General features: G+C 36.3%; 1 protein-coding gene across 2 annotated transcripts in view; it reads left to right on the forward strand.

Annotated features, from left to right (window-relative positions):
- Positions 1-18,841, forward strand: part of UBE2K (ubiquitin conjugating enzyme E2 K) — a 41,256-nt gene that overhangs the window by 15,209 nt on the left and 7,206 nt on the right. For both annotated transcript variants that reach the window (XM_063335510.1, XM_063335509.1), the window contains 3 exons: positions 4,088-4,181; positions 9,506-9,564; positions 12,167-12,249. In XM_063335510.1, coding sequence (XP_063191580.1) covers positions 4,088-4,181; positions 9,506-9,564; positions 12,167-12,249 — 236 coding nt within the window. The remainder of the gene's footprint in view (positions 1-4,087; positions 4,182-9,505; positions 9,565-12,166; positions 12,250-18,841) is intronic.

The following is an 18,841-nucleotide window of genomic DNA, read 5'->3' on the forward strand; positions in this document are numbered from 1 at the left end:
GAATGACTTTTTATGAAGGATTGATTCCTTTGGGTTTCTTTATAGATATGCGTTTTGTAATGGATGAAAGTGCCTCATATGAGTCTTTCCCAACTTTTCTGCCTCCTGCTTTTAGTTTAATCTCCATACTTGGGTTTAATCTCCACAAGACAGTATAAAATTGGGTAAACATGACTGTAGCAATGCATAAATGAGTCTCAGCAGTTGGGGTGATCTAAAAGACAAAAAATCTTTTGACTAGAGCCCTAGTGTGAAGCAGGGGATGTGTTTAAAAAGAAAAAAAGACTATGCATAATCCAACTAGAATATGAAGAATAAAAGATGAGAGAATGACATCATGCATTGTGTAATATGTTGCATTAACACTCCTTTCTCTTTTTTGTTGGTCTTGAGCAAAATAACTTTCAGGTGTGATGATGGGAAGTTCTGCTGGTTTAGTGTTGGACTTGTAGATTCCTAGAAAAGGATTTTGGTGTTGGTGGCATGTTTTCATGCTGGTGAGAAATGCTAGTGGGAATTGTATTGTTAGAGAATTTAACTTCTCTGAGATTATGGAAATAAATGCCGCTAGTGATGGCATGGCTCAGATATTTTGGGAATTGCTAGCCCAGTGATTTAGTCACCAAATTATTACTGAATTAACAGGAGGTGATGCTATTTTAGACTTGGTATGGAAGCGTAATGAGGTCTTTGTGGAGCAACTGCTTCTGGAAAATCAACTTGTGTTGTGAGATCACAAGTTGATTCATAAGTTCTGTGCTAAGGTCATTGTTGTCAGAGGCACGCTTTTGGAGAACACTGCTGTTGGTAACATTTTAGAGACAGTTCAGATGATTACAGTGGAGGCCAGGGGTTTATTCCGAGAGAGCTGCTAAAATTAAGTAATTTTATCCTATGTGATCCTCATTAATGTGAAATATTGTAGGAAAACACTCCAGATTTAATTGGATGAATAATCACTTCAGTAGAGTTAAATATTAGTTATTACTCTAGGGATGAAGGAAAAAGCAAGAGCTGGCAAGGTCAAGCTGAGTTGAACCTTAAAAAGTCTATCAGAATAGCATGAAAAAGGTTCTTCAGCTATGTAAATAAAAAAAATGCATTTGTTGTATTGAGGGCATGGTAGAATTTAAACATGAACCGGAATTTAAATTAATCTTTACACTGAAACAGTGTAGGGTAGCCTGCTGCTTTTCCTCAAGGTTCTGTACAAAGGAAATAAGGGTATGGAGGTAGCTACAGCTGTAGTAATAAAAGCAGTCATCTCAAATGGGGGGACCAGGATTGCTGACTCTTCAAAGAAACAGAGTTTAGGAATAGGATGGATGTTTGGCTTTTACCAAATTTATGGATTCAGGAAGGACTTGTGAAAACCAGCTAGTGTGATAACTAATTGAAATGGAATATGAAGGTGAATATCCAGGCTGCTACATCAGTGTGCAGGGCACTGAAGAAAAGTGAAATGCTAAGTAGAAAACTAAGCACGTTGCAGCATGGGTTAACCATAGATGGATTGTATCATTGAAATTCACCCCTTTTGCTACTGATTCTGTCCTCAAGATTGAAAGTTACAGGTTTACTTGCAGAGAACAAGGACTCCTGCTGTCAACTTGGAGCTTGCTAGGTGAAGTTGACAGGAGCTTACTGGTTGACAGAGGGGGAGCAGGAGAACCTGAGTAGACCTTGGAATGACTGCATTACCAGAGCAGGTAGTTTTAGTGACTTGTTAACTGTTTCGGTTATTTAAACCAATGTGCTGTGTTGTGATCTAATAGGTTCAGGGGCAGCGCTGCTGAAAGCACAGTGCAGTCACTGAAGAGGACAAAAACTTCCAAAGGAAGCCTTGCTGGGACTCTGTCACTTGATCTGAGTGTCTTGTCATGCTGCCACCTAAGAAGGCAAATTTGATCTTAGGCTATGCTGGTTGTGATGTATTTTCAGTGGGTGCAACAGAGTATTTGTGGCACTGATTCTGAGACTTCATATAAATTCCTTTATGCAGGGCTAGTTCGGTGATCATGGGACACAGAGTGGAGAAAGTAATAATAAAAAAAATCAGTATGGCGAGAATAAAATTTTAGCTTGTTTAGAGCAAAACTAAGGCTGAAAAGGGAAGCTGGTATATATACCATATATTTTGCAAGGGGAATAAATACTAGAGATGCGAAGAAACTTGTTGAAGCTGGGAAACAATGCTCTCACAGGTGGGTGTAAATAGATTACAACTTTACCTAAATTGTAGTTTAGAAAGCTTTTAACAGTTGTGAGGTTGTGAAATGAGCTGCCAGTTGGAACAGTGAGAGCAAAAATACTTAAAAAGGGGGTTGGAAAGCTTGCAAGAGAAACTTGTTGCCTGTGATTGAGTTTGGATTCAGAGAGGGAGTTTCTTTGCAAGAAAAAAAATAAATTTAAAATACGCTTAAAAATCATTTCATCAGTTCTCTTAATAAATTCCTTTCTCTGATGTCTTAGCTAAGGTCATGAAAGACAACGCAAGATCTGATGGTGACCTTAAACCAAAAAGCTAGCTTATAGATATAAATCAGTAAAACAGAACCATTACTAAATACCAGCTTTCAATTATGGAAGTGCATGGTGCATTCTTAATTTGTAGCATGTTTGAATCTGGTTTTTTTGAAGTGCAGTACTTGGCGTCAGCTCTGCAGTCGTGGGTGTTGCTTCGTTTGTGTGGGCTGAAGGTTTTTTTTGCTTAAGTTTTAAGGGCAGATGTAAAAAGCTCCCAAATCACCACTGGATCAATTTAGTGAAACTTTTAATTAGAGTCTTATACATGGTGACACTTACTTAAACTTTGATTTTTGGTTGTATCTGTGAACCTCTCTGGTCAGAAGAGCACTCTTTTTGGTGGGGGGACTGAATCTATAGAATCTTTACAGGAAGGAAATAGAGATAATTTCCCAGCTGTTGTTCAGTGGATTCTGCATCCTTAAGGGTTCATTCACATCATTGGTAGATCCACGAACCAGGTGATGTCAACCATCAGCTTTATCTGTCTTAACTCTTCTCTCATAGCTGTCAGCAACCAGGTTTACTCTGAGGGAGAAGTGCAGCTGCATGGGGCTTTTTGGCGTAAAACTATTTGGAACAATTTTAAAGGATCTGGGAAGGTGATACGATTTCTCGGGGCGGGTAAGAGGATTCAGGAAATCTATGTTGCATGGTATACAGAAGTAAGCATGGTATACAGAAGCAGCAGAATAGACAAACCTGTAATTACTTACCTCTAAAATCTCCCTGGTATGTCTTTCTAAAAGGAGATTCTGCTCTGCATCTCCCCAGAGAAGTTTCTGGCTGGAGGATTTGTATGAATTTCACTAACGCTGCTCTCTGGACTTGGAAAGCAAAGTCAATGGGATGAGTAGCTCTGGCTACACACTTCTGAGAATCATTGTCTGGAAAACATATGGGTTTTTTCAGTATCAAAATACAGTGTTTTTATTTTGTAGGCAAGTTGATACAGGGTGTGAAAATGTTGAGGAGGTGACAATGAAATTCAAGTGTATAAATAAATTGTGCCTTACGCCTAAATATTAAAGATAAACATGATCTTAAACAAGACTACAGCATTCTGTTTAGATCATTGTATTGTTTAAAAATAGTGAGCACTCCATTTGGGGAAGTCTTTCTGTATTCCAGTGAAAGCGATGATCTTGTCTATTATTAATTAACTTGCTCTAAACAAGGAAAAAACCCAATGTGTAACTTGGTCAATTTAGTTTTATAGTTTAAGATATATAGAATTAATAGCTGATTTGAAAGATCGTGGTCTTAAAATGTAATCAACTAAAAAATATAACTTTAGATATTACATTGCTGGGTTGCTTTGCTTACTTTAGTGATAGGATAAATAAAATTGAGATTTGTAATCCTTCACAAATAATCTATTTTTAATGAAGTAAAATTCCAACTGGAAGATAGCTATTCACTTTAGGTTACTATTTTTTAAAATTTTTATTTATATATTTTAACAAACTACTATTCTAAAAACTTAAAACACCATCTTTTGGGGGAAATCTGTATGTCAAATGCTTACTTATGACTCTTTGTTTCTCTGTTTATTTTTAAGACGAGCAAAAATCAAATTAAAGTAGATCTTGTAGATGAGAATTTTACAGAATTAAGAGGAGAAATAGCAGGACCTCCGGACACACCATATGAAGGCAAGTAATGTTTTTGTGTATGCAGTCTTTGTACACTTCAAATCATGTGTCTTGAGATGCTTTGTTTGTAAAATTAATTTACACCATAAAAATGTAGAGCTACGTGTTTTAAAATAGTCTGATTTTTTTAAAAAAAAATACAAGTTTTAAATTTGAAAAATATTTAAGTTCAACTTCTGTGCTGCCAGAAGACAAATCTTTTCTATAGTAGAACAGACTATTCCATATAAAAGGTTAATTTACAGGTTTAAGCTGTGCATTGTAACTTGTATAATGCTGACTTTTACTTGTTTACAGGCTCGACAGTTTAAGCTCCTTAGCCTTGAAGCATCAAGGAAAGGCTTCGGAATCTAATGTAACTGTGTGTGTATTTCTGTAATTTAAGGTGGTGGTCATTCAAAAAAATGTTGCATTTTTCGATCTCAAGGAGAGATGCCGTTTCAAGTTAAATTTGGGATTAATCTCGGGCGTCCATGGGTCCTGATACTTAATTTATGCTGGAGTGGGGGGCTCTGCAGTAGAACTTCATGTCTATAGCTCTCTTAAGCCAATAAGGTGTAATTTTTTTCTTGTTTATTAAAGCTGGTATCAGTAATTGTGCATCTCTTCAATCTGGAAAAAGCAAGATAACTTACTACATTTAGAAGCTTTAACAGAAGCTAATATTTCATCAGAGATACCAAGTTACTCAGTGGTGCTGGTACTTGTAAACTTTCTGTTTGTGTATAATATATATGGAGCTGGCAGACACACCTTCTGTTAAAGTTTCTTGATGATAAATGAGGATTTTATTTTTTTTTTAACTTTTGGTTACTTTTAAATGGTGTTTATGCAAATTTTCCATGCCAGATATCTACTTTGATATGAAATTGAACTTCCAGTAAACAAAAATGTCTCAAGGGATGTTACAGGCAAATAATTTTTTTTGTTGGAAATTAGAACAATTTTCCAAGTTTTCAGTTGCTCTAGTTGCTCCATGCATTGGAGCTAAGAGTGGGACTTGAGTATTGTCCAGAGATGAGACATGTGCTGTTTGTCATTGTTTTGAAAAATAAATCCTCATCAAGTGGGAAAAATACCTGAAAATTATTGTGATAGATATAGGTGTATATGCACTTGAAAGCATTAGATGTTACTGATGAAAATCCGGTTGTTTCATCTTCCCTAAGGAGGACATCCCTTGTGATTGGTTCTCCTGGCCAGGAGCTGCTGGTGCAGCAGCATTGGACTGGAGAGCAGGGAGAGTCTCCCCAGTGCCCACCCACCTCCCCGCTGGGGCCCAGGGCAGATAAAGGAGGAGGAAACAGCCTAACAGAGACTGACACTGGAGAATATTGAGCAGGAGCAGGAGGTGTCAGAAGCTGAGGAGAAAGGAAATGAGCCTGGAAGGGAGAGAGTAAAAAAGTAGAAGCATCTGTGATGGTAGGGATGCTCCCCTTCAGAACTTGAGTCCCAAGTTCCTCTGTCTAGCAAATCATGGTGATTTCCCTGTCCCTTCCGTGTTTCACTATACGCATCAGCCACTAGTGTTTAGATGACAGAAGATAATGTCTGGAAAGAAGATAATTTCCTGGTTGTAACTTGTGCCTTCACTTTAAAAGGAGAACTACACTGTAGACCTAAAATATGTAGTCGTGCTGGTGACCTGTTTGGAAGCGGATCATTCTGTTTAGTGTAATAGTTTTTTTGCAAATAGAGTTGGTCTTGTAAAACCAAGTCTTAATGTACCAATGTTAAGATGTTACAAAATTAAATAATTAGATTTGAGAAAACATCTGAATGGTGGGGGAAGAGTGTTGTTTTGAAGGGGTTTGGTGTTGCTTTTTTTCCATTCAGACAGAATCAATCTTCCTTGGGTGAGTTGGTTTGTCGTGGCTTGCCTTTTTTTGTGTGGTTCCCCCCCCCCCCCCCCCCTCCAGACCAGTGTTACCTTGTCTCTCTCCCCCCCCACCCCCCCCCCCCCGAGGCCAGCATTATAAAATGGACCTTTTTTGGAGAATGCATTGAGAGTTATTTGAAATGAAAGACTTATTCATGTGTCACAAAAGTTAAAAACTGTATAGCAGTTCATGAAGAGGGTAAAAAGAGATGCAAATGCTTGTCTGCAGAACTGAGTTCTGTGTGTTGTTGGATAATTCAGTTAGACCAAAATTTCAAAAGCTGAGCACTGTGTATTCACATACTCAGCATAATTCTGCTAATGAAAGTCAGCAATATGTATTTAGTGTGGAATCTGTTGATGTGAAATGCACACATACTTAAGTACATATGAGTACATTTAGTGAAGAAGATATAGTAAATGTCCCTTTTGGGGGGCTAAAACTATTATGTAGTCTGATTATGACAGGGATCTCATAGAAAAGTAATGTGATTGTGTGCTTGCTTTAATCTAGAAGGCATGTGCACCAAGAAGCAAAATGAAAGTTACCGGCAGCCCAATTTCTGGTGTTTCCTGACACTTGTGTAATTTACTTTGGAATGCTAATATTTTTGTAACATAGTTTTATACATTTATTCCCTTAGGTAATTGTGAAGGGCTTGCCAGTGTGTGTAGTTTACATTTTGTGACTAACACAGTAATGCATGCTGCATAATTACTGACTGACCTCCTGTCATCTATAGTCTGAACAATGACACAGCAAGAAGTGCTTTATGATGAAAAGCTAATTAATGCAGTGGTTCAGGTCAGACAATTCTGTGATACAGGAGGGAATTCTAGGACCATTGTGAAGTGAAAGAATAAAGTAATATTTATTGTTTACCACAGTTGGTAAGGTATCTGAAAACAAAGTGCTGCTGCAAAATTCTTTTATAGGTGATGTTGGAACATTGATTTAAGTATGACTGAGAGGAAGAATGCCATCTATTGTTGACAAATCTTACAGCTTTTACTTTTCTGTCAGTAGCGTCAGCTCATATTGATCAATTATCAAAATATTTTAAGACAACTTCAGTTGAAACATATTTGCATCCTTATGTTAAAACATGTATGTTTGGGGAGAGGACCTTTGAAAGTCTAGATGAATGGCTGCTGGGTTTTACTTGAGTCAAGAGCTTTTCAATAAATAGGTTGGAGTTTGGTTTTTTGTACTATTTCTTTTTTTTAAACCCTGTGTAACCATAGTATTAATTTCAAGCCAAGTTTGCATGTAAGCTACAATAACTGCAAAATTTATAATAGGATGTTTCTTCAAGGGAAATAGTTAAAACTTGCTTTAACTCTATTGTGAGACATATGCTCCAGTAGGAGTACAGAAGGAATATTCTGCCATTACTGTTTAATTTGATCTCAAGTATTAAATAGCTATGAAAAAGACATGTATGTGTATACTCCTTTAAAAAAAAAAATCCACAGAAATATTGGCATGCAGAAGTTAGTATGTTAGTCACTTGCTTTTTAAATGTAGTATTAAAGAAATTAACATTCAGGCTTGTTCAGTTTAAGTCTTCAAGCCTATATTTTTAACTGCAAACCTCAGTGCATGAGAACAATAACGTATAAATAATATTACCAACTCATTAGTCTCTGCAGTTTCCAGGTGGAAAAAAATGGTGTCTGAATAGCCTGTTACACAGAAGACTGTATTAGTCTGTCTTTTAATGGCAGGTTTTAATGGTAAGCAGAAGATATGGTTATACCTGAGGACAGGTTTTTATATTACCTTACAAAATGGTGTGGCAATAAAATCGTACAGGGACTGATGAATTTTTGCAGTCCAGGAGCAGTGTAATTGTTCTGTTTCTTAGGAAAAAATTGCTGCTGAATTATGCTTCAATTCAGACAAAAGGAAAAGCAAACTTACGTAAGGTCTGTTGCTGATGTACATGTCTTCAAAAAGAGTTTGCCTGTGCTGTCCTGTAAGCAAACAAGCAGTCAACTTAGACATTAACTGTTATAATTTTGGATTTATTAGCCTTTCGTCTGTTGTATTTTCTGTTAAATCTTCTGAAGCTACTGTAGTATTAAGTGAGGAAAAACCAGCTGTGGAAAGTAGTGTAAAATACCAAACAGTTTCAGGTGTAGTGTATTACATTTTAAAAGTGAGAGGTGTTATTAGCTTCTAACTGCATTGTGGCACAGATAAAAAGGTGCCATAGACTATAACTGTTCAGAATATTCCTTTGAGTTTTTTCCCTGCACGTGAATCTTGCTGCCTCTATTAAGACTACTTGAGAGCTGTTTTTTTATAGAGCTATTTGCAACAGAGTAAATCTCTCTTGAAATCCCAAAGAAAACAGATTGCAGATACTTCAACTTTAATTCAAGGAAATTTATAAATTGTAACAAAGTGTACTGAGGGAGGGAAAAGTCTGCTTTCAGAAAGAGCAGCAGTAGGATGAGAAAAAAACGGCAAGTGAGGAGAAACGTTTTCAGTTTCTATGAAAACTAAATGTCTAAATTGGTGTATATGTTTTGTTGTACTCTGTTCTTTTTGTCATTAAAATCTGGCTGGCAAATGATCTTCAGTGGGCAGGCAGAGATAGTTTGAGATTGCTCCAGAAGACCTAAGTATTGATAGTAAACTTGAATGTTAACAGAACTCTAATTGAAATAGACATAGGTAGTGATACTGTAAAAGGGAGAGAAAAATGAGAAATGTTTAGAAAAGGGTGGTAGAAGGTGGTTCTGTCCACCAAGCTCAAACTATCCTTTATTGCATGCTGTAATCCTGCAAACTGTAGTACTAGTACCAGGGTGTCAAAGCGTTTGCAGAATCAGAAGTAACTACTTCAGACAGTAATGTAGAACATAGTGGAAATAACATTGGAGCCTCCTTTATTATTTTTTTTTCTCCACAGTGTGGGCACGTTTCATAAATGACTTAGTCAAACATTCTTCAGTTCCAGAAAGTTTAAAATGAAATACAGTTAATTTCAATTGTGTTATTTGAAGAAAATTTATTGGCATGAGGTATCAGAAAAAAGTCAAAGTAATGTAATATCCCATGTTCAGCTTGAACATTCCTGTGGCCTATTCTTTCATGTTTGAGGTGCATTTGGTTTATGTTTTGGGATATTTTAGTAAAATAGAGCATGGAAATTACAACATTGGAAACAAGAAACTACAGGAGAATGTACACATTAAATATACCTAAGAAATACAGATTCTGATTGGCATAAGCAAATATGACTTTATTAGATTGACTTTTATATGCATTTATTTATAAAATATGTGAAATTTAGAAGGATCCTCTAGCTAATACTTCTGAGTAAATTTAAATTACTTTAAAGCTTATGTTTCTAAATGGACAGGTTTTCTTGTCATGAAAGACTAAGCTTGAGTAATGTTCTTTTAATTTCTAACTTGTTCTTGTCTTTTGCAGGTGGAAGGTATCAACTAGAGATAAAAATTCCAGAAACATATCCGTTTAATCCTCCTAAGGTATTGTAAACACTTTTTTGGCTAAAATAATTTGGATAACAAGTTGTTTTTGAGTAGTCTTATTTATTTGCTTATGTATGTAGTCTCTTTGTAGTACCCATCTTCTTTTTTTTTTTTATTTTTTTTTTTTATTCTCCTCTAGACGGGCATTGGAGCTGTTGTCTTTGGGTAGAAATAATGCAGGATGCATAGCTGTATCCAATCAGAAGTACAATCTGATTGTTCCTTAAAGTACAAACTGGCAAATTCTGGCGAGGAGCTTGTGCCTTATTATTGATCCTCACGTGATTTCTTTTTGGCAAGATAAATAGTTTTCAGACAGTTTTACTTGATGTAGAGAGTATGGCTATCATTCCTCCCCCTCAGTATCATTGAAGAAATGCTGTAATAGATAATGACTTATTCTTTTAATTTCTTTGGCTCCATAAATTATATTTAGTAGAGTCTTGGATCTAATCTACCAAGTTTCTAGTAATAATTAGATAGTGAGGTGTACAGTTGCGTGACTCGAAGAACCAATAGAGAAATGTAATGGTCTTACTGCAGCTCTGTTGAAGGAATGCATAAAACATCTGCATGTGGATGAGAGACAAGAGAAATGGTTGTGTTACAGGCTGTCCTGCCCTTTCAACTTTACTGTATCTTTCTAGATACTTTAGATATTTCTAGGTACTGTATCTAAACCTTAAATTTGTGACTCCACTTCCCTCCTAAATGGATCAGTCTGAATAGTGTTCTCTCCAGCCATGTGCAACTGTATATTCCTGTGCCCTGATTTAGCCCCTTCTTCAGTGGCTTCTGATGAATCAGCAGACTCCTTCCTGAGTTGTCTGACTCAGCTTCTTGATTGGTTTTCTGTTTGTCTCAAAGATGTCTTTGAACTAACAACACGTCCTAGATCCTGATTATTTTCACCCTGCTATGTAATACTGGGGAGGAACTGGGGAAGTGGAGGAAAGGAGAAGTGCCAGGAGCTCTTAGGTCCTTGGCTTTTGTCCTTTGAATGAGTTCCTTGAGGCTGGAGTGAAAGACACAGAAAGTCTTAATGAAATGTCTGTTGGTTTCAGTTCTTTCATCTGCATGTGTTCTGGCAGGAGCTAAAATAAGGAGAGCCGAAACAGGTCATGGACACTGAAAGATGAGTGTATGGACCATGGTTTAATTGCTGCTTTAGGGCTCTGTGGTTTCCATTGCCAAAGCTTATAGACAGCTGTTAGAATCTCAGTGCACTGTAGCACAGTACTGCTTATTCTGGAGTCTGCAGTCTTGAATTGGAGGCCTTTTTGCTTGTGTCTAGCCCTGCCTTTCATCTGAAATAGTTCTTTATCTTGTTCAGTATGTGCTTTGACAGCCATTGTTAGCCTTCATCCGCTGTGAGAAATTACCTAGTATTTACATGGCTTTTTACATTTTCAAAGTGATTTAGAGGGTTGAGCTAGTTAATAAGTGGCTCAGCTGACATGATCTCTTATTTTCTGTCCTGGAAAGCAGAACTGTTATGGTCTTACCTATTTATACACCGTGATTGCACTGATTTTATTATAGCCCTGTATGTACAGTCTTTGGCTGTAGTGCCTGACAAATAACATGTTCTCTGCATTGATTTGCTTGCAGATCAGGAACAGAAGTTGAAACATCTGTGCTATTCGTAAAAAGTTTGTCATGAGTTTGGGGTGAGGAGGTAGAGATGAGAAACAGAGAGAGAGGTCAAAGTCACTAGGAGGTAGTTAAAGTGCAACCTGAAATAAAGGGTTTGAAGAAAATGAAGGAGAAATTTGAGACGTATATATTCTTTTCAGAGGACAGCTTTTGGTTTTGAGACTTTTAGAAGAAAATGCTGCTTTTAACTTTCTCAGTATCTAAAAAAAAAAAAGAAACCAAACTAATTTTATTTATATTTTGTGAGCATAAATACACTTTATTATAGTGTAAAATATGGACATGATCAATGAATGAGTGCTGGAACTAGATCTTTCAACAGCAAAGAAAAATAATTGTAATCTAGTTAGCTAATCTAGCTCTGAAGAACTTTGTGCGTATGGGTAATGAGAGTGGATGGTTGTAGAAGTAATAGCATCCACCAAGGAAACTTATATAATACTTCCGTAGCAACCAACAATTTAGCTGAACAGTGAGATCCCATGCCTACGTTAAGATTTCAGGGACTTGTTTACTTTTTATTAAGAGTGGATGTTCTAGCATTTACGACACTGGAAGTTTTAAGTCTGTATTTGACCATCTGCTTATGTTGAAATACTGATACTGCTGGAGGATATTTCTAAATGGCTTTATGTGAAGCAGGGATGTGCACACATGACAGTGTATGGGAAAGCAGTTAGGGATGAGTTTGGTGTCCTCAAACAGACAGTACTCTGTTTTAGAGTAAAGCCAAGGCTCTGTCTAACTTGAACTCTTGCAAACTTGAAGCCTCCTGAAATAAGTGGTATCACAGGTCTTAGTTCTGGTATTTCAGAACTAAGCTTGATATTTCCTAAATTAGCATTTCTTTATATTATTATTAGAAGCGATGCATATAAAATGCTTATTTAATATGCTGTATTTAATAACCGTTTTTGTTTTTTAAAATTGTCTTGTCTTCTAGGTGCGGTTTATCACCAAAATATGGCATCCTAATATTAGCTCAGTCACTGGGGCTATTTGTTTGGATATTCTGAAAGATCAATGGTAAGATTCCATACGGATTTAAATGTGCAAAATCAAATATACCAGTGTCCTGGTTAGGAGGCAACAGCTCATGTTGCTTTTCACTTTGTATTTGTAATTCAAAATCCTGAAAGCTTACAATATTTCAGTATAGTATTTTGAGTTGAAAAGACGCAAATAAAATGATTGGGTGGTAATTTTGGGAAGTACTAAGTAGATATTATATGCATAGAGAGCCTTTGTAAAAATTTTTGCACTAGGGTTAGGGTGAACATTTCATTGTTGTTGATGTTTTGTGTATTTTTGTCGGAGTTAGTTTCTTTATTTAGTTAGTTGTTTTTCATTAACAAATGCTACCTATTGCTTCCTGAATCCTGTCCTTTCAGCATCCTGAGGTATATGCAGAAAAAAAGCAAGTGCTTATCTTCATTCTGATTCTTGACTTCTACTTCCAAATAAAAATTAGTTCTGACAGAGCTAAAAAAATGTATGAAGGGAGTCTGGGAGTATAAAAGGTAACAGGTCAGCAATAGGAAAGAGAAAATAAGAGACTGACTATCCTGATTCTGTCTCACAGTTATCACTGGTAATATTTATGATTTGCACCTCTGTAAACCATTTGCCTTTTAGTTGTTGGTGAGTTGCTGACTTTTGATTACTTAATGTTACTGTAAAAGTTTTAATAGCCAAAATCTGTGGAATAGACCTGTAAGTGGCCAAACTGTAACAGCTGAACTCATTGTTCATTTGTTATTTCAAGTGATACATTTGATGTGGTTTAAAGATCGTATGTACCAATAGATATGATATCTAACCTGAATGGAATTAATCTTTGTTATTTTCCTCTCGTCTGCCCCAAAAGAACAGGACTGTAATTCCCCAGCAGATAATATCTAATCCATATAAGCTTCAAATGCTTGTGAATTCAACAACTTCTTCAAGACTGCTATTGGCCAAGTAGACATCAGTGGGGTTTGAAAGAGAAACTCTAGAGCAGAAAGCTTGAGTTAAAGTCTTGCAGGTTACACATCTAGTGTATTCATCATTTACAGAGTGAGAAGATTATGCAAATCATGTGGCACAGGATAGTGTAAATTACTAAAATGAAATAATCATAAGCTGTTGTCTTTTTCATTTCTGGAACTGCGTATGTTTTCCTTACAGCCTCAGAGCACTTGATGTTCTTTCAGGCAGTAGAATCTTTCAACATACGTGCCATGGTACACGGCATAATTTTTTCATCAGTAAAGCCAGTGCACTTTTGTACCTGCATCTAGTTATTCATACCATCCTACGATTACACTGCAGATTAATGGCTCTCTAACTGTGCAAATACCATTTCCTGAGAGATCGTACTCTAAACCAGATTAATGAATGGGCATGAGGTTGACTGATTCGTTTGTGTGTTGGGATTTTTTTTTTTTAAATTTTTGTTTGCTTGGTTTTGGCTCATTTTGATTTTTTGGCAAAACAAATTTTGGAGGGTGTTTTTAACAGGGATCACCTCACTGCTTTGAGCACATAAGCCTGCTCTCCCAGCTAGGCTTATTTCACTCAGGATAAGGTTTAAGTAGTAAAGATATATGCTCGGGGTTTGGGTTTTTAATTCCATCTTATGGTATTCTTTTATGTATTGTCTAGTTGCTTTACTCATAGTATCAAGGTCTGTGACTTTTAACAGGTATTTTCAAGGCTAATCTTTCCCTACTGAGGCCCCTAAACATCATGTTGCTCAAAAACAACGCTTAACTAGCATTCTCCCCTGGAAATGTTGAGGAAGGACAGTCCCTAGCAGAAGTCATGCTTATTTATTGCATTCTGAATTAAAACCAAAGTAATGTAATAGATTTTTTTTTTTAACATTTTCTTGTTATCTTCATATTACTTCAATATGTTCCCTAATTAGTGTTTTCTTTGGAGGGGGATGGATGATCTTGCTTCTGTAGTGACAGACTGGGATTCAGGAGACCACAATTTGCTTTCTGGCTCTGGAACAGGTGGTCTGTTGCCTTTCAGCGTTGCCAAACATTGTGATTTGAAACAGTGTCACAAAATTCAGTGTTGTGCCAAAATTGCTGCATTAAGAGTGAAGCAGTCAATAGCTTTAAGATGAAAGTTTCTGGCCTTTTCAGTGCCTGATCAAGCTAAAAAATACCAAATACCAAAAGGCAGCAAAGACCTAAAGAAATCATGAACTTCAACTTAATTTAATTTTTTTTTTAGTCAAAACAATGGAAATTTGGAAAGGAAGAACAAGAGAGATTTGACTTGTGTTCTTGTTATCTTTGAAAGTTATGTCTTGCACAGATAACTTAATCTGTGTCTTAGTTCTAAAGACATCAAAATACATCAATACCTTCCTTCACCAAGACGTGTACAAAGTAGGAGTATTGGAACAAGAACTTGCCTTCTCTGTATTTAAACCATCTGGCCCAGGGAGCACCAATATTATGCCACTTATACTCTTAAACTCTTCCTTTGAAGCACCAAGGAAAGAATTTCATAGGCTGTGGTGGTGGTGGGAGGAGGCTTCCTATATACTATAATCCCTTTTCAAATTATTCTTAATGTAGCAATCACTTCATTTTCTAGTGGTGTTCTTTGTAGGTTTTGTTTTTTAATCACAGAATGGTAAATGAAAGTCGCTTGAGCATTGTTGAAGCGCTTGTCAAAGCCTCTGGTCCTTTGGAGAAGAGGAAACTATTGTGGCTCCCTCCATCTTTTCTTGTTTGAAGGATTTCAGAATTGTGGTAGATAACACTTTTTTTTCTGAGTATCTTCTTAAAACTTCCTAAGCCATATGAATAGTCAATATTATTTAAATAAGTTGTTTATTGTTCTTCAGTATAGGCTGTTTTAGCTATTTAAACTGAGAAAAGCCCACATCACCATGTTTAAGTTTTCTGTACGTGTAGGTTGAACAATGGTTTGAATAAATTCATAGCTTCATTAGAAAACAAACAAACAGAAAAATCCAAGCAACACTCCCTCAGCCTTGATAATTTAACATCTAATGGATTTCACCAGATATTCAAAGGTAAATGGGACAAATGCAATTCTGAAATATTCTAATGGCTGTGTTCTAGAAAATATATTTAGTTCCACAGTCTCTCTTGTCAAATCTTTTAGCAACGAGCTCTGTTTTTGAAGTGCCACTTCATTGACTTGTAATGCTCTTAACTGAATAATGCTGCTTTTGTTGCTGTATTTAAACGTAAGTCTCAAATTCCAGTGCATATCTGTTTTTCAGTGGGAATCGAAGGACAGAATTTGGGCCTATGGGATGTAGTAGGGTTTCATAAAGAGTTAATAAATTGATTTAATACTCATTTATATATGGTGAATACAAATACGAAGACTTGAATGTGTTGTGTTTTTTTTTTTTTTTTTAAAAAAAAAGTCTCTTCCCTACTTAGCTGTCCCATGATAATAGTTTTCTATTCTAATGAGCATAGTTGACGTATTGTTCTGTATATTGGCAGGTGGTTTTATCGGTTTGCAATGTCTTTAAATGACTTTTTTAATGAGTTTAATGAAATTCTTTCTCCACAATACATGCTTGATGCTGAAATTCTTTGCAGCTGTGGATTTTAGTCATGGTTAGATTTATAAATACCTGTTATGCCAGTTTGTTTGCCGTACAGCTACTATTTGCTGGTAGGATTAAAATTGGAATATGATTTTGTAGAAGGAATATTGTTTATGCTGATCTGATATGACTTTTGTTATGTGGTTTCACTTACTGTAGCCTATATTTATCTTCCAGACTGGTATTCTGTCTCAAAATCGTATTCTTAAATATAAAATGTATCTAATACTGTTCATTGAAACCTGAGAACTAAATTACTTGAAAGCTGTTCTGCATAAATCCCTTGAGCAGTGATTATCAAACAAATGTGTGGTGGCAGCGTGTATGGCTACAAAAAACTCTTGGCTGTTGTAGTTTTGACAGTTGAAATAAAAATGAATAATAAGAATACTTTTTTCCTAGTGGCTGTACTGGAGGATTCACAGTTCAGTTCTAGTTGAGATGCAGAGATCATTATTATAAGAGATAATACAATTTCAATAGATACGTAAGCAACAGCCAGCTCGTCGTAATCATCTTCTCCGGTATCTAAAACTGATGGGTTTTGTTCAGGGTGTTTGAGGAGCACTGAGCCTCTCTAAAGCTTTGAGAAAAATGCAGAGAATATTGACATTGTTTGAAGGAACTCTTCAGCAAGCAGGCTGTCTCCCCCCTCCCCTACACTATGTCAAAGCTATTCTATTATTCTCTTTTTTTTTTTTCTTTCACTAATGGGTGCCCAGTCTTGTATTTCTCCTGTAAATAGTGACTATACAACAGGCTTCACTCAAAGGCCTTATTCATTTCCTCCCTCCTTCCAGATTCCATAAGGCCTTGGTACAAGTTCCCAGAGCTTTTCTCTTGGATTAACAAGCTTAGTTATTTCACAAATGGAATAAATATTGCAGATTACTTTTTAAAAAAAATAAAAAATGTTCCCAGTAGCTACATTTGGTTGACGGAGTGGAGCAGCAATCTGCTGGCTGCAGCTGTTCTGTTGTTCTGCTGGGTTACCTCTCGAAGTAACTAGAGAGAGATTGTTTCCAGAGAGGAATATACAGAACATAAGTAAAAACTTCCTAAATGGAAAATTACTTAGCCTTTAAAAATGGAGAAGAAAAAGAAAAACTGGCAGTGTTTCATAATCCTCGTAGGACTCTCTTCAGCTCATCGAAAGGTAAGAGATTTCTTACCTCAGGCATGCTGGGCACAGCTGGCTTGCTGTGCTTTTTAATATTATCACTGCATTCACCTGAACTAGGGGTGCTCTTTTTTTTTTTTAATGGAAATGCCCCAAGATATTAAAAAAAAAAAAGTGTAAGTGAATAAAATGTATATCAGCTTTCTTTGTTCTGATTCACTCCACGTTTCCCTTGCCGTTCAACAAATGTAATGCCAATAGAAAGCCTGGTTTTTGGTTAGGATGTCCTGAGTGCAGGCTTTTAGTTCTCAGAGGGACAGTGCTTCCCTGTGGTGAGCTCTCTCCAGCTCACTGGTAGATGTTACTGGCCTTTCCTCCCAGTTTGTAATGTCAAACTCGCAAGCCTGCATAGCAAACTTTAGGAGAAAACAGGAGATAGTAATGCCATGGGACAAAGGCAATATAATGTGACGTGCAAGGTGAATAGATGCTGGAATGTAGGAAGTTTTACTTGCAAAATGCATGATATAAGCTGCCTACTTCTTACTCATGATTGTTCAGGCTTCTTTTGGAGTAGTATACCCACTTCGAGCATTGTATGCCCAAAAAGTTGGGAACCGTAGGAAAAATCCAAAGTAAAGTAACAAGAATAATGGTCTAAGCAAATACAACCTACAATGAAAGATTGGAAAGCCATTTTAGCATGCAGAATATCAAGCATGGTAAAGCATTGAAGTAAATTTTTCCAAGAAACTTTTGAGGCTCCAGTTAAGAACAGATTAGATGGAAGTCTGTCAGGAGGGATACAAAATCTTGCCTTTGGCAAGGAGAAGAGAAAAAACCTAAACCCCAAGCATGTAGCTAGCTTGAGTTACCAGAGGGAATTGCTTGAACTCCATGAGATGTTGCGCATATCCACACCTAGGAATAAACTTTAAATATAAGAAGAGTTGGAAATACCTTCTTTTTCAGGATTCTATTCTGGAAAAATAAATTCTTGAGGAGCACTGGAAAATGCAGAAGACTGTGTATCTTTCCACTTGAAGTTCATGTTAAGGAAAATACAATTTTATTCCCAGCACATTCTTCTGTAGCTTGTGGGGATGTCGTGTTGGGGGTGTGTGTTGGGTTTTTTAGTTTTATGCCACTACCAGCATAAAATTTCCTCCAGAACTGATGATGAGAATTGTTTTTGCTCTTTGCTGGTGAGGAACAGGTCCTGCCTTACTAGTGTCTGTAAATGTAGTTCTGGGCAGTCATCTCCATTCACTTTATTCTCCCAAAAGAAGGTAATGGGAAGGAAGAAGAGCTTTTAAAGTACTTGGGAAATGAGAGTCTATTTTTAGTTGTCCCTCCAGTTTCTTCTGGGAATCTTAATTTATGTCTGAAAAATTAAGACTAAGCTACATAAAAAATGACAAGATTTTTTTTTTACTTTCTTTGATCAGGAAAGTTAATTGGTGTCCTAAAGGTAGAAAGTGTTACATGAGTATACAATAGTTACACAAAATATGTCAGATTTTCTTTGCTGTTAATCACAAAATTTAATTTCCTTTCTTTTAATACAAACAGCAGCTGAAGCTGTAACAGGTTTTATTTTATGATTTAAGGATACTTACTTCTTTAAACGTTTGTGTCCAATGAGGACTTTGTCGTCTTATGCATGAGATGTGAAAGCCATTTTGAGACATGAGACTTGAAAATACGTTGTAAACTACATTTTTAAACCTTTTTACATATGTAGCTAAACTAGTCTAGTCTATAAACTTATTATTTTAGAGTTTGAGTTCTCTGAGCATATAGCCATCTGTATATCCAAATGGGTAAGATATTTATTTTTATTACTCATTTTGAAATTGGTGTGTCAGAACAGACGTTCAAGTCCCAGTATGCTTTATGTACAA

Source organism: Chroicocephalus ridibundus, chromosome 5, assembly GCF_963924245.1.
Source record: "Chroicocephalus ridibundus chromosome 5, bChrRid1.1, whole genome shotgun sequence".
NCBI lineage: Eukaryota > Metazoa > Chordata > Aves > Charadriiformes > Laridae > Chroicocephalus > Chroicocephalus ridibundus.